At 38.9% G+C, this 14,777-nt stretch overlaps 3 protein-coding genes across 4 annotated transcripts; 1 reads left to right on the forward strand and 2 right to left on the reverse strand.

Moving 5' to 3' along the window:
• Nucleotides 1-6,220: 6,220 nt before the first annotated feature.
• LOC112180462 (protein MHF1 homolog) lies at nt 6,221-8,200 on the reverse strand. 2 transcript variants are annotated; one of them, XM_024319027.2, is made up of 4 exons: nt 7,902-8,137; nt 7,728-7,799; nt 6,737-6,817; nt 6,221-6,588 (listed from the first exon to the last, which is right to left on the reverse strand). In XM_024319027.2, the coding sequence occupies exons 1-4, from the start codon at nt 7,984-7,986 to the stop codon at nt 6,440-6,442; spliced, it is 387 nt and encodes a 128-aa protein (XP_024174795.1). In that variant the 5' UTR covers nt 7,987-8,137; the 3' UTR covers nt 6,221-6,439. The 2 variants fall into 2 exon arrangements, with proteins under 2 accessions (XP_024174795.1, XP_040367828.1); XM_040511894.1 differs by lacking the exon at nt 7,728-7,799 and having other exon boundaries at nt 7,902-8,200.
• A 1,461-nt stretch (nt 8,201-9,661) lies between these two features.
• Nucleotides 9,662-10,833, forward strand: LOC112180343 (trihelix transcription factor ASR3). The gene is made up of 2 exons (XM_040511303.1): nt 9,662-10,427; nt 10,541-10,833. The coding sequence occupies exons 1-2, from the start codon at nt 9,662-9,664 to the stop codon at nt 10,831-10,833; spliced, it is 1,059 nt and encodes a 352-aa protein (XP_040367237.1).
• A 304-nt stretch (nt 10,834-11,137) lies between these two features.
• On the reverse strand, nt 11,138-12,452 carry LOC112180342 (magnesium protoporphyrin IX methyltransferase, chloroplastic). The gene is made up of 2 exons (XM_024318875.2): nt 11,841-12,452; nt 11,138-11,731 (listed from the first exon to the last, which is right to left on the reverse strand). Exons 1-2 carry the CDS (start codon nt 12,390-12,392, stop codon nt 11,336-11,338), a joined length of 948 nt encoding a protein of 315 aa, XP_024174643.1. The 5' UTR covers nt 12,393-12,452; the 3' UTR covers nt 11,138-11,335.
• Between the last annotated feature and the right edge of the window lie 2,325 nt (nt 12,453-14,777).

Below are 14,777 nucleotides of genomic sequence, written 5' to 3' on the forward strand. Positions count from 1 at the left end.
AGTCAATTTTTGAATGAATTGTTAAATTTTTGAACTATCATATATACCCTCACATAATATAGATATTAATAAATAAATTATTTTTATATGAGGATAAGATAGTCAATTGACTACATCATATTTCAAAATATTACAATACTTCTCATGAAAAAATGAGAAATTTCCTCAAAATGAGGAGAGAAACTGTTGTAACTTTTTTTAATTTAAAAAAATTAAAATAAAAACCAATTCGCACATGTTAAGGGGCTAGTATTACATAATGCAAAAATTTATGAGGAACAAATTAAAGAGTATTGTTTAAAAATGAGCAGACCACCTGAAGAATTATCCTAAGAATCAACAATTTACTCTATTTTTACAAAATATGTATTAGGAGGATAATATTCCGCCTATAGTTATTTGGTCTAGCGAGAGTGAAATGTCACGAATGCAACTCCAAAAAATAAATACTTTCTGTTCACGAACCTCTAACCAAAATTTTGGTTTGGAAGACGGACATTAATACAGCCCATATTAGTTATTAGAAACTAAAACCTGTAAAGTCTTATCTCATTATTCTTACTTTCATTAGGTAGTATACAGCTAGATTGAAGAACGTGGACAAGTCCTGCATAAAATATATAAGACCATAAATAACAATTAAAAGGTGTCTGTGTGGTACAAGAAAACGAATCAAAGTCGTATTCCATTGACGATACTGGTGTTTGAAAAGCTTTTTAGAATATCAAGGTGTCACGTCTTCAACCATAGTTTGGAAAAGTACCATCATCCATATATTGGCCTACCTTGCCTGTGCGTTACAAACGATTTTCGATAAGATGTATGCGTTACAAACGTTACATAATGGCCTCCATATTAGGATAATTACTAAACACGAGTTTAGTACGTACGTGCTTGTATAATTCTTCATTTCATACCATGAGAGTCACCATACTTGAACTATAACGAGTCTGGTTATTAGCGTAATTATGGTTCAAATGTGTATTTATTTAAGTATGAATAAGCTCAAATTTGTTGAATAATTTTCATTTCATATTTAGAGAGGTGATAACAGATTTAGTTTAAACATGTTAGTTAACATATCCATAACACAAATGTTTATATTTGTTTGAATGTAATATACCTAAATTTTTTGTTATTATAAAATTAACCTGAACATCGTAGCGTAGATTAAATTTCTTACGATTACAACAGATCATTACATCTCATGCCCTTACTTTTTTTTTTTTTTTTTTCCCGCCTAGGCGATGGCTCTTAATAGGTTTTATTTTTATTTTTTGTGGCGTGATTAATTTTTGCTATATTTATCGACTTGAAAGAGAAGCTTTTACAGACACGTGGATAACGTCTAAACGAATAGCCACAAATGCTGGGGGCGGGTCCCACAGGGAGAGCACATGCATAATCATAATGTACACGACAAGCCATATCTGGATAAAGTGACAAATTGAACCAATCAAGGACAGGATCACTTGTTCTTTATCTCATACTATGTCTCAGCAGGATATATTACTCTGTAATAAGTCACAAAAAAAGAGAGAGAGGTAAATCCTCTAGTCACTTTGCGAACGTCGCACGGTAAAAAAAAAAAAAAAAAAAAAGTGTTATCACACAATGTCTACAATCTGTCTTCTCAAAATAAAATAGGTTGAGTAGAGGTGTTAAATTACTCCCATTTCCAATGCATGCATGATCGGGAGAAAAATCTACGGTAACCCGCCATTAGAGTTTGGTATTTCGATCATGTCAAATTTAACCGTTACATTTGCTGTACCATAACGCAAATTACATTTTCATTCGTAGATAACCACCAACATGTATTCACATTTTTCTGTCAACAATTAATTGATCCGCACATATGTGTAATGAGTCTAATGCACCTCCCAAGAGGCAATCCCTTGTTCCTGGGTAACTGTTTGTGACCTTGTGCTTCAGTTTTAGACATTAATTAATGTCCAACTTGAACATGCACAAAATGTTCGGCAGAATTTAAGGGGCGGTTGAAGTCCAAACCCTTAGTTTGAGAATCCAATTGACTTTCATTAATCAATTTTACCACCCAGCCCCCCCCCCCCCCCCCCCCCCCCCCCCCCCATTTCCCCATTGGTCCTACATCTCGGTCCATAGTGAATTATTTACAGCTTTGCCATTCGGCCGTTACAAGCCAGAGGAAGAAGGTCTGACGCAGCTTCCTCCCAGCAAGCTTCCGGCAAATCGGACGGTTGTTACGAAAGCGAAAGCGAAAACGGTTAGAAGCCAACACGGTTCACGTGGGTTCGCGGCCGTTGGATCTCAACGCCACCCTGTCCGGACGCCACGTGGAGGATCAAAGGTGTTGCTTGTACGTACGTTGCTTTTTTGGGAGGGAGTTATGATTAAGCATGGGGTTCCATCATCACTCAGAAGAAGCCGAGCTGCTTTCACATTTTGTGCGTGCGAACTGCGCCCGAAGGAAGCAGAAGAAGCGGGAAGAAGCAGAAGAAGCGGGAGTAGAAGAAAAGGAGAGGGAAGTGCTTAGGACCACAGCACGAGAAGGGCTGTGGCTGTGGCTGTGGCGGAAAATACCAAGTGCTTTTAATTTCCGCTGGCTTTTTGTGTATATAGGAGTGTGTTTGGAGTTAGTAATTTGTTAGTGTGGTTGGGAAAAGGAGTCCGGAGTCGTGGTAATTGCTCCCTGCAAATGCTGCGTCTCTCTTTTCTCATACTAAATGCATGAACAGCCGATGACTCGTTGGTTATGTCACATTGCCAGGACGATGGGATCAAAATAATTTATGTGTGCAAGTTTTTTCAAAATGAAATTGCCACTTTGTCATGTTGGTCTAAGCATGTAATAACAACACACCGGGCTAAGGTTGTACTCGGTGTTCTTCTCAAAAAAAAAAAAAAAAAAGTTGTATTCGGTGCATTCAATTAAGTTTTTTTTTTGCTAAAATTAGCCGTCAAGTTGGTTACTAGTTCCGATAATATTTGGTATTGTCATTTTTACTAGGTTTTTTGAGGTTTTTTTTTTCTTTCTTTCAATAATGCCAATGGAGCAGGTTGCAATGAATATTCAAAATATTAAGTTGCAAAGGTCTGATACATTAAGTTTTTTTTAAGTAGTCTAAGAATATCTTTAGCAATGCTAGCTCTTTTTTAGTCAAATTTTAGCCAAAGTATCTAAAAAGTCATTTTGGCTAGCCACTTTAGAAATACTTCTGCATTAGTGCTCTCTATTATAGTGAGTTTTGAATTTATATTATTTTTTAAAGGAAGGATAAATAGTTTAAATGTATTTTAAAATTATATAAAATAACTCAAAAGGAATGTTATAAATTATAGAGAGCCTCATCCTACTCTCTATATTTAGGAGTGAGATAGCTAAAATTTATAATAGAGAGCCACTTAGGAGTTTGGTGCAGCTGCTAAAATATATAAAAAGCTAAACATGCTCTCTAAAATAGCTAAGGAGCCAAAATAGAGAGTTTGTTAAAGATGCTCTAAACGTTTTTTGAAAAAAGAAGAAGTCCAAACGTTGATCGAACTACATCAAAATTAACACTGCAATTCATAGCAGTTTGGGGCCATCGAGTGCGACTTCAATTTTTTAGTGCTAAAAGTCCACTCTTAAGTTGAAATATAAACTTTGATAAATGCACTTTACGATTTAACTAATCTCATCAGTCGATTATAGTGAGTTTTGAATTTATATTATTTTTTAAAGGAAGAATAAATAGTTTAAATGTATTTTAAAATTACATAAAATAACTAAAAAGGAATGTTATAAATTATAGAGAGCCTCGTCATGCTCTCTAATGGCTCTCTATATTTAGGAGTGAGATAACTAAAAGTGATAATGAAGAGCCACTTAGGAGTTTGGTGCAGTTGCTAAAATATATAAAAAGCTAAACATGCTCTCTAAAATAGTTAAGAAGCCAAAGTAGAGAGTTTGCTAAAGATGCTCTAAACGTCTTTTGAAAAAAGAAGAAGTCTAAACGTTGATCGAACTACATCAAAATTAACACTGCAATTCATAGCAGTTTGGGGCCATCGAGTGCGACTTCAATTTTTTAGTGCTAAAAGTCCACTCTTAAGTTGAAATATAAACTTTGATAAATGCACTTTACGATTTAACTAATCTTATCAGTCGAGTCTAATACTAATTAGGCAGATGTGATAAAAGTTCTCATAATAGTATGTTACATCTCCATCCTTTCAAAAATAAATTATAATAAATGCACTAAATAATATAATCAATCTTATCAAAATAATGAAATATCACAATTGAGAATAATACTAACGAGACAGACGTGAAAAAGGTTCTCATGTTTAGTGTGTTACATCCCCATCCTTTATAACACATTTACACCGAAAAAGAAAATGAAAAAAACTCCCTAGTCTCTGTCGTTGCACTAAACTCATTACAGGTTAGGCTTTCATGAGGATAGAGCTTGTCTTGTTATGCACAATAGAGTGGCCATAACATCTTTTCACAGCTGAAAGCACTTCCGAACAAGAAACACAGAAATGGTTCACCTGCACGATTGATTGTCACCCAAAGTCGAATACATTGGGGAGGAGGAAGAAGAAAGGTCCCAAAAAATCCACAAAAATAAAAAGAAGCTGCTGGATGCAGTTGATATGGTCCATCAGGGGGCCATGTGAATTGTAAGTGGTTAGTGGCGATGTTACAATGGCCTAAGAGGAGGACGATAAGATTGGAAATTCCCCACCTGGGACCCTCGACGTAAACAAGACAAATACAAAACTAATTATAGTAATCAAACCTGCTCACACACGCATTATAGATTAGCCCACTGGTCATTTAGGTACTGGATGCTCTCATTACTAAAAAGCCTGCTGAGGTTTTGTCATTATGATTATTATTACTGCTCTGACAACTAATCCTAAATAATTCTACCATTTTATTATCAAAATTGAGTTGAGAAAATCGTTATATTATAAATTATGTTATATCTAATGAGCTAATCTAATAATTTTAAAATTTGAAATTTCAATATACTCTAGAACACTAAAAACACTGTAAACAATCAGCTAAAGCTCTTAGTCAGACTTTTGGTTAATGTGGGTAGAGAGAAAAAAGATTAAAAGAGGTAAGTTTTATCAAGGTGTGTGTTGGCTTGTGCAGGAAGAGAAAGGAATCGGACAAAGGCTTTTAAGGGAACTGAAACTGAAACTGAATCCTCCCCCTTTTTCTTTCATCACTCTCACTTTATTATTTCCAGGTTGACTGGACCTGACTTGTTCTCCTTTGGCTTTAAGCTCAAGAAAAATATCTCTCTGACAAAAGGTAAAATCAATTTCGTCATCCCTTCCTCCACACCACAACGCATGACCAAACAAAACCAAGGAATCTAAGCTATCTCTCTCTAATAATTTTTCTGGGTCTCAATCTTCACGGCCAAAAAAAAGAAAAATAATAATAATAATTTCTAGGGTTTGGACTTGAACCAAGTCGCACACAAAATTGAACAGGCTCCCGGCTTTCCTATTTTTGTTCAATTTACATTTTCCATGCCTAACTAGGCTGACGGCATTGCTTGCTACTTGCAGCAACTAAATTGAAAACTGGTTCAATTTTCAATGGACTATCCTATAATTGAGATCTTGGACATGTACTATGATTACCAGTAGATAAGTAGAAACATAAAGTCCACTTCCCTCATGAAAAGAAAGATAAAAGTCACTAGGTGTGGGTAAGTAGGCTCCAGCGAGACAGTAAAAAAGTACCTAAAATTCAGATTGGCTGGCCCACGATCAAACATACTTGGGCCAAAGGGGCCTAGTATGGGGTCACAACTTATACCAAGGATCCCAAAACTGATACTCTTCCTACTTTCCTAGTATCAATAATTCAAAGATTTACCTGTTTAGTTGTTTTTAACCTTTAGACAAACTTGTTCCTGTAGGGCAGGCAAGTGGAGATTGTTTCCACTGTTAGAATTGGTATATATGCCATACGGATTAGTATGAGATTACTATAATAAAAGGGCTCTACATGCATATAATCAGTCTCGTTCTTCTTCAAAGAGAAGCAGAAACACGAGTAATGTGATCTGATGCTAATGATGAACCAATTAAGGGAGACCACTCAATAGTCGATATTCATGATTTCTGTACTGTAATTACCAGGCTGATATGGTTATTATTCTGCTATTTGCCAACCTAATGGTACAGACTACAGAGTTAAACAAGAGAAAATATGAGAGACGAATAGTTTCAGTACTGTAATCTGAACTGGATTTGATCTTTCACATGCATGTACTCGAACTTTATCAGCAAGTCAATACAATGCAGACTATTTACTAAAAGATCAGAAAGGTGCAGCTTGCTTACACAACATGAATTGCAAGACCTCGACTAATGTGTAATGTCCCATGTGAGTCCTTTAGCCTTTAGTCATCAAATTACGACAGAGTCACATAGACATATTGAGCTAGATATCTGGAACATGGACTATATCTTCAGGTGCTCTGTCATCCTTCTTTGATGCTTTCTTCCTCTTCCTGTCAGACTGAGGTTCTTTAGCTTTCAGATCATCACGGTAGGACCTCAACAAGGCAGCCAGATGTTCATTTCTATGTGCTGAAACCATTGTTTCCAAAGAAGCATATATATTTAAATAAAAGTGGAACAGAAGAACTAGGTTCATACGAACTTGTGGCAAATTTACTATAACATTCAATTTTTATGAAGCCAGTACTTTTGAATCTATAAGGCTTGAAAAACTCACCACAAAGTATGACATCTTCCATATTTGCAGATTTACGACCAGCGTGTTGAGTAAATAACTCCAGGTCCTTTGCCAATTGTTCTGGTTTCAAGACAGGAAGTTTCTTTCAGTTTTAGAACAGTTTTTCTTAATGATGATTAGAGTCGATGAATCACATATATCATGCCCAATATAGTACGACTTTAGAATGTTGGACTGAACAACTAAATGTAAGTTATGACATAAAACTTGTTCGGGTAAATAATATTTAAGCAACACCACAATTCTTATTTCCATGAGCCTCACTTCTGAATTAGACTTGGTGCCTAAACAAGACAAGTATTTGTCACAATTCTTAGCAACATTCATACACCGCAAATTATTCAAGACCAACTAAACTCCAAAAGTATTCTCTGTCAACTTGTGGAGTTAATTACCTTATGAAATCATTAAACAAAGTCTACAGAACCCCTCTAGTGGAAAGAATCTGATCCAGCACCACACCAAGTCTCAACAACCGTTGATAAGCAATATTCTCAGTCTCACTTCTAAACTAGCACCATTTGACTTGGTGCTTTAAATTAGATGTTCAGATACATGTTCATAGATCACAAGTATACAAGGACCAGCTAAATCCCCTAAAAATACTATCTCTATCAATTCATGAAATCATCCAACAAAGTCTCAACAACCCTCCAATTAACAACAATCTGCTTCATTTCACTCGATCGAGATGAGTTTTATCCACTAATTGGATCCAATTCCTAACCAGTAATCACACAGTTATTTTAGCATCAAACAACAACCAAAAAAAAACAAAAAGTACTCAAAGAAAAAACCCCAATCAAAAGAGGCATTCCATTTCCAGTTGGAGTCTTAATCACACAAACACAATAACCTAATCATTCAGTAAATTCCAGTGCTATGCGCCGTAAGAATCGTAAAAATTTATCACAAAATTACTTGCGATTCTCAATTTCAAACCAAACCAGCAAAGCTTCAAGTAAAATACCAGTAAATTTGAAGGCCAAGTCGGAAATGCAAGCCACCACGGGTTCCGATATCTCCATGCCGCTTCTCTTCGCTGCTCGGAGAACGACAATTGAAAAACACTGAGAAAAAAAAAAAAAAACCAGAAACGAAATCGAAAGCCGTCGAATTGGTGAGAGTGTGAAGATTTTAGTACCTTCGGCTTCGGCGATAGAGATGGTGGAGAGTCTGAATCGATCTCTGAGAACCTCGCTCACCGAGTCGTCTTCTTCTCTCTCCATTTTCCTCTCTTTCTTCTTGAGAAAACTAGGGTTCCGTCGCTACTGGTAACAATTAAGCGCGGGAAAGCGGAGTGAGCTCGGCGCTAGCTTCGTGTAATTGAAATGATAAAAAGAAAAGCCTCGTGTTTAAACGCATCGTTTATACCGTTGACTTATTGGGTCTTCAGTCAGTGCACTCAATTGTGACGTATGCAGGGACTCGGTTTCATCGATTCAGTTTTTCGTTATTAACCAAAATGATTTTGGCAAAATCGCGCACCGTAAATTCGGTTAATCGATTATATCAGTTCGATTCGGTTTCGGTTAAGTTTTGTCGGTTCGGTATGGTTTGTCGGTTTTCGGTTCCGAAAAACTCACCCCTTTATATAATATTCACAAGTAATTCAATCTACGGTTTCTATGGAGCTCAATTTCGAGTGGGGTATTTAAAATTCAACCAAGTAGTGTGCAATGCTTATCCTTTCAGGGCTAGGATAGGGAGACATGGACCTTAGGGAGCCCTAGGTTTCGGTACTATGTCCTAACCACCACGAGGTTTGTGTGATTTACGCTTGGGAGATCCACCTTTTGCAGCTTCCGGCCGATGTACCATTCAAAAAATGAGGAAAAGAAGTCTAGGGACAAGTTGGAGCCCTAGCCTTGAGAATCTAAAGCGAGGGGTGACTCCACTGACAAGTTTAAGCCGTTGGCTCATCCATAGTGTTTTTAAACAATTGGCGTCAATCTTGAAGCACTAGCGGAATGAGCAATCACAATTCAGGCAAGGTCCTCATCATGGCAACCTTCAACCCTAGCTGGTACATTGGAGACCAGCTCTCCATAGTCGTTGCCTCCTCACACACTAACACCATTAACTCAATTCCCCAACTGCCTCTTGTACATTATGGCCGTAACGAACAAATGAAACCGACGGCACAATTGTATCGATGGAGAGACATCTAGTGACACATACAATACCACTTCACTAGAGTTCTTTTGAATGACACCTATAAAGAAATGACCTGAAAAAGTCGATAGAACTTGCATTCGCCATTACATTGACGTTGTAGGTTTAGATCAATTCAACTTTCTTTTACTTTCACGCACAGTAGATAACCTCCTTTGTTTCTGACAACTATTTTCAAGAAGATTACTTGTTTCAAGCAAGATTTGCAAATTAAGATGAAGATCTCATGACAGCTGCTCACAGTTTCATGATTAATTGTTAACTTTTATTACAGTTAAGAAATAATGGTGGCAGATATTATCATCATTTCTGTCTTCTCCAAACAATGAATTGTGAATTCCATATTGGAACAAGGAAATTAAAATACGTTACATTCACCAAAACCTTTACTTTCATTAACTAATAAACGATCAGCAAATCTCAACTTGCAAGGCATTTCCTTAAGACCAAGGAAAATGATAAGGTAACGCCAAATCCCACAGTATGAGTTACAGACTTTCCAGCACTGCTTGTAAAGGAAATGCACGCCTATGGAGGGTTGGTGCCCCTATATGGTAGAAAATAAATTCACATTGACCTCAGGAAAGAGCAAAAGGAAGATTAGCCTCTAATTTTGCTTTAAGAGTCGGATAAGATCGTCCCAGATGCGTCATATTGCTCATCTATGGTTGGAGTAGTCCTCCGATCTAATCAAAACTTTGTCGAACAAGAGCACTCTTTCAGTCCTCGATGGCATCAGACTCGAGCAAACACGAAGACGGTGGTTCTCCGTCCGACCAAGTTGAGAAATTGCAAGTGCCAAGTGGGAGCAGCCAAGAGAGAATGAAAACAATTAGGCACCCTCGATGGACCAGAAAAGAGACCTTAACCCTTATAGAGGGCAAGAAGGTTATAGAAAATGGGATTCAATTTCAAAAGGGTCGAAGATCAACTGCAGCCTTGGGGCCGGACCCTGTTGAACCCAAGTGGGATTTGGTATCATCGTTTTGCAAACAGCGTGGCGTAAGCAGAGGACCGGTACAGTGCAGGAAGAGATGGAGCAATCTTCTTGTTGATTTCAAGAAAATCAGGAACTGGGAGTCACAGATTAAGGGAGAGGCGGAGTCTTTTTGGGTGATGAGGAATGATTTGAGGAGAGACAAGAAACTTCCAGGTTTCTTCGATAGGGATGTTTACAATGTCTTGGATGGAAAAGATGCGACTGCAAAACCAGCATCTCCACTGGCAGTCCTATGCCCAATGCCGCTAAATTCAATACCTATGGAAGATGTGTGTCATGTGACTGAGGAGGCAGCTGCAGAAGAAGAGGAAGAAGAAGTGGAGGAGGAGGAACCTGAGAAATTTTTCAATAGCATTCGAAATGATTCAACAGAAAATGATCTGTTTTCAGATTTTGAGGAATCTGGGCAAGAGGAGACAACCATAAACTCCAAAAAGGAACAAAAGGTGACAGGGAGTCCAACAAAAATATTCACAACTCCTGTGCCTACTCCAGGTGACTAATTCTCATTGAAATTTTATTTCTAATTTCTAGGCATTGATATTATTCCTTTACAAAAAATGTACTTGGAACAAATTTAGAACTCGTCTTTTGATTCCATGTTACAGGTCCGGTAAAGGGGAAACGAGGGCTAGGGTCAGATACCGGGAGAGAGGAGAAACAGAAGCAGAGGCGGTTGTCAAGAGATGGATGTGAAGACAACTGCAGTGACCAGCTGATCAGAGTTCTTGAGAAAAATAGCAAAATGATGAATGCCCAACTTGAAGCTCATAACAAAAACTACCAATTGGATAGGGAGAAAAACAAGGAGCAAAACAACAACTTACTCGCTGCTATCAAAAATGTCACAGATGCTCTGGTAAGAATTGCAGACAAGTTGACTAGTCATTCTGGTGATTAATCTCTTCCTATCTAGCTATTTGTCCTTATTGCTGGCATCCAGTGTACCATGGATGATAGGTCTGCTTAAGAGTTAGTTATTAGTCATTTCTACCTTGTTCTTGTATCAGTTATTGACATGAAGCTAGCAAATTTCGCCTTTTTTTAAGTCTTCACAACAATGTTTAGACTGTTCTTCATAGTTTACTCAGGTGCTAAATCTCTTCCTATCTAGCTAGCTATTGATACAAAAACCTAGGAATTAAAGTTCAGAAGAGTTTCTAGCCATCCAGCTTACCAGAGTGAAACTCAGACAGGAAGACATATATAGCATCATAGGCAATCAATGAATTGAAGTTTCATATAAACAACACAAAACTGTCATCATACATCGACATTTTGATACGTGAATATCTAGTATACAAAAGAACAATCCATACATACACTTAGAGAGAGAGAACGTACATGCAGGTGAGCTTTACAAACTGTTAGTCGAATGCTCAGATATGGACCTCCCTCCCCTCTTAAATAGGAACAGCCTCAACGAGCCTCGAAAAATAGAACTGTGTTGTTGTTAGTCCTCTCTTCCTTATCCTCCACCCAACCTTGTTCAAAGCCCTCTCCACATCGGCCTCAGAGTGCAGATACGCCCTCGTGGCCTTGGAAGGCCCGGGGAAGAACTCTCCTATCCTCTTGAGGATATCGTAATACAATGTCTTGGGTGCAAAGCTCAGAAGCAACCGATTCTCGGCCAGTGATGCAAGGTGGGCAATCATCCCATCCGCCTTGCTCTGTGGGTAATGAATCAACACATCCAGACACACCACCGTGTCATACTTCCCTTCCAAGCTCTCTAAATCACCCACTTCGAATTTCGGCAATACGACTCCCTCTTTGCCCAAATCAAGCTGCCCTCTTGCCTGTGCAGAGTTCAAAATTCCAAAAGCTCAGAATCAAAGCATTTCAATCATCGGGATTAACGACGTCGTTTTGAGTGAATTAGAGGAATTGGAGAGGGAATTCTCTCACCTGCTTCTCTGCCTCGGCGACCATGGCGGCGGAAATGTCGGTGGCGGTGACGAGGGCGCCTTCATTAGCGAGCGGGATAGCGAGGCAGCCGGTGCCGCAGCCGGCGTCGCAGACGGTGACGCCACCAAGCGGACCTTCATCCGTCAACATCTTCATCACATTCTCCACGGTCTTCGAATGGCCGAGCCTGATATCCCTCTGAACTGTGTTGACGTCATCCGTCTCGCCGTAAATCTTCTTCCAGCGCTCGAACCCCGACTTGTTGAAGTAGTCCTTGACGACCTCCTTGTCGCCGCCGCCGACCTCCTCGGCCTGGAGCTTCCGCCGGCGCTCGGGGTCCGCGAGGGAGAGGGCGGCGGCGAGTGCGGCCACGGAGCCGCCCCCGATAGCGGCGATGGTGGCGCTGTCGACGTCGGCGGCGACGGAGGGCGGGAGGGCGAGGAGGGGCTTGAGGGTGGCGGGTCTTGTTGCGGGTTTAGTGGGCTTGGGAGAGAATATAGGGTTGGGGTTGCGGAAGTGGAGCGGGGAAGAGAGAGAGGCGGAGAATGCCATTGAGATTGGGTGTCTCCGGTCCGGAGAGTGAAGGGGGAGTGTAACTAACTGTTGCACAGTATGGGTGGTTGATCAGCTTATCTGGATAGGAGCATTTGGATAAGAGAATTCGTGTTTCCTCGATTCCCGTGGGGCCCTTTTTTATATTTTATTTTTTTAGAGGCTTTGTTTGGTGTCCTTTAAACTCTAGTTTTGAAGGTGTTTGTAGTGGAGTTGGAAATTTGTTAGATTGTAAATTGGTTGCGGTGACTCCCGGCTAAGCTGGGTTCCAAATCCTTGATAAAAAAAAAAAATTAAAAAAAATTGGTTGCGATGATATGTAATAATGTGTTGCATTTTACGAGTTAGTTTAATGGTTTTGAGTTTAATACTCTTGACTCTTGAGCACTATATACAATCTCGTTGTAAACTACGGTAGGGATGTCAATAGAGTGATTTAGATATGAGGATTTCAGTATGATTTTAAGTTTGTTTCTTACTTTTGACTCTACCTCACCTTAAAAAAAAAAATAAGAAAAGGGAAAAAAAAAACAACTACGAAGAGAAGCTTATAACAATATCATTACTAAACTGATCTAAATTAAAGGCAAGGAGAGGCAGATTATTCCTCCATATTCAGGGATTCTGATCTGCATGGCCAAGGGAGGTAACCGCATCAGCTACAAAGTTTGTTTCCGGGAATATATGCTTGAAAAGAAATATTGTCAAAGTTTTGAGCAAAAGCTTAAATATCTTTGACCAAAGCTTTATAAGGGGGGATCACATTTCTTGTTGATGGAGTCAATGATAAGCTTTTAATCCCCCTCAACAAGGACTTAAGAACACTTGTTCTCCGGCGCTTGAAGTAAGTTGTCCGTAACAGCACTGCATTCCATAGTAATTACATTAGAGTGACAAAATTTTCGGGAACAACCAATAATAAGGGCCAATTAGAAACTCTAATGACAAAGCTAGCAACAACCTCTTTCTTATTGATGACAGAACCATCAACCTCTTTCTTATTGATGACAGAACCATCAAAATTTAATTTAGCGGAGAGTTTTCAGTACACGGCCCATGTGCAGCAAAGATGATTGGATTGGTCCATAAATTGATAGCCGCGCCCACGTATCGGATGGCTAAGACAGGATGTGTATTTCCATTGTACAGCTCAGATTGCTGTGCACTTGCACCCGCCATGCATCGAAGAATTTTTGTTAATTTAGAGAAATGTTGTTTTTTTTTTTTTTGGGGGGGGGGGACCAGTGAATAAGAGACTCTTCAAGTTGACATGGTTATGAGATCTATAGTTGGCACCAATAGCAGCTATAGAGTGAACAATAAAAATTGGGAAAGGAGAGAAACACAGTTGAAGATGAGGTTGTTCCTGGCTTTCCAAATTTTCCAGCAAAGAAGTAAACGATTTTTAGCATTAGACTTGAGGCAGTCTTTCTTGAACCAAGAGGAAAACCAATTTTCAAAAATTTGGATTGTGTATCCACACCAGTAAGGTTCCAAACATTTGAGGCAAAAGGGCAGAAGGAAATATATGGTTTAAATGTTCCACCCCAGAACCACAAAAAGGATAAAAAGAATCAAAATTATTAGTATAACAAGTCATTCTTGCCCTAGTTTTCAATCCCCCTCTAGTAAGAGCAAGTTCACCAGGGTGTGTGTGTTTGGTGGGGTGGTAAGGCTTTGGTCTCATATATAAGAGGTCAAGAGTTCGAGCCCCATCAAGGGTGGGAATGGGGTGGGGTTTTTTTTAAAAAAAAAAAAAAAAAAAAAGTTCACCAGGTCACCCACTATTCACTGCTTTTTAGTATTAATTTTCACACTCTGGGTCACGGGCACAGTTTTCATGATCACCTGGGTCACCATGTCACTTTACAAGTCACGATGGTGACCTAGAAAGTGACTCCGGTTACCCAGGGTACAAAATACACTCTACTCGTGATTTATAGGGTGAAATTAATACTAAAAAATAGTAAATAGTGGGTAACCTAGTAACCTAACAAATGAACTTGCTCTAAGGAGGCAAAAGAAGATCATGACTTTAGGAGCGACATTAAGACGCAAGATACCATTCAGAATATTGACATTAAAAAAAAAGAAGAAGCTTGACCACATTGAAGCCAACTTTTTCCATCAACAGCTGGGCCCCAAATAAATTCATCTTTGTCTAACTTGGCTTTTGTTTAACTTAGCAGCCAGGTTGCCTGTATCTTAGCTTTTGTTCAACTTTTGAAGACTTCTCATCCTTATTTCCGGATTTATTTCCCATCAACTTGCCAGCCAGGTTGCCTCGATCTTAGCTTTTGTTTAACTTTCGAAGACTTCTCATCCTTATTTCCCATCGACAACGCCACACATTTCACATGTGAACTGTGAATTTCCATTACATAT

The sequence above is a fragment of the Rosa chinensis genome, chromosome 7 (genome assembly GCF_002994745.2).
Source record: "Rosa chinensis cultivar Old Blush chromosome 7, RchiOBHm-V2, whole genome shotgun sequence".
Lineage (NCBI taxonomy): Eukaryota > Viridiplantae > Streptophyta > Magnoliopsida > Rosales > Rosaceae > Rosa > Rosa chinensis.

Coding starts and splice junctions, on each gene's coding strand:
- LOC112180462 (XM_024319027.2), bottom strand. CDS start 7,986: ATGGAGAGAGAAGAAGACGACTCGGTGAGCGAGGTTCTCAGAGATCGA. Junction 6,818..7,727: donor CTTGGCCTTCAAATTTACTG/GTATTTTACTTG, acceptor TCTTGAAACCAG/AACAATTGGCAAAGGACCTG. Junction 6,589..6,736: donor GGAAGATGTCATACTTTGTG/GTGAGTTTTTCA, acceptor CAATGGTTTCAG/CACATAGAAATGAACATCTG.
- LOC112180343 (XM_040511303.1), top strand. CDS start 9,662: ATGGCATCAGACTCGAGCAAACACGAAGACGGTGGTTCTCCGTCCGAC. Junction 10,428..10,540: donor AACTCCTGTGCCTACTCCAG/GTGACTAATTCT, acceptor TCCATGTTACAG/GTCCGGTAAAGGGGAAACGA.
- LOC112180342 (XM_024318875.2), bottom strand. CDS start 12,392: ATGGCATTCTCCGCCTCTCTCTCTTCCCCGCTCCACTTCCGCAACCCC. Junction 11,732..11,840: donor TCGCCGAGGCAGAGAAGCAG/GTGAGAGAATTC, acceptor AACTCTGCACAG/GCAAGAGGGCAGCTTGATTT.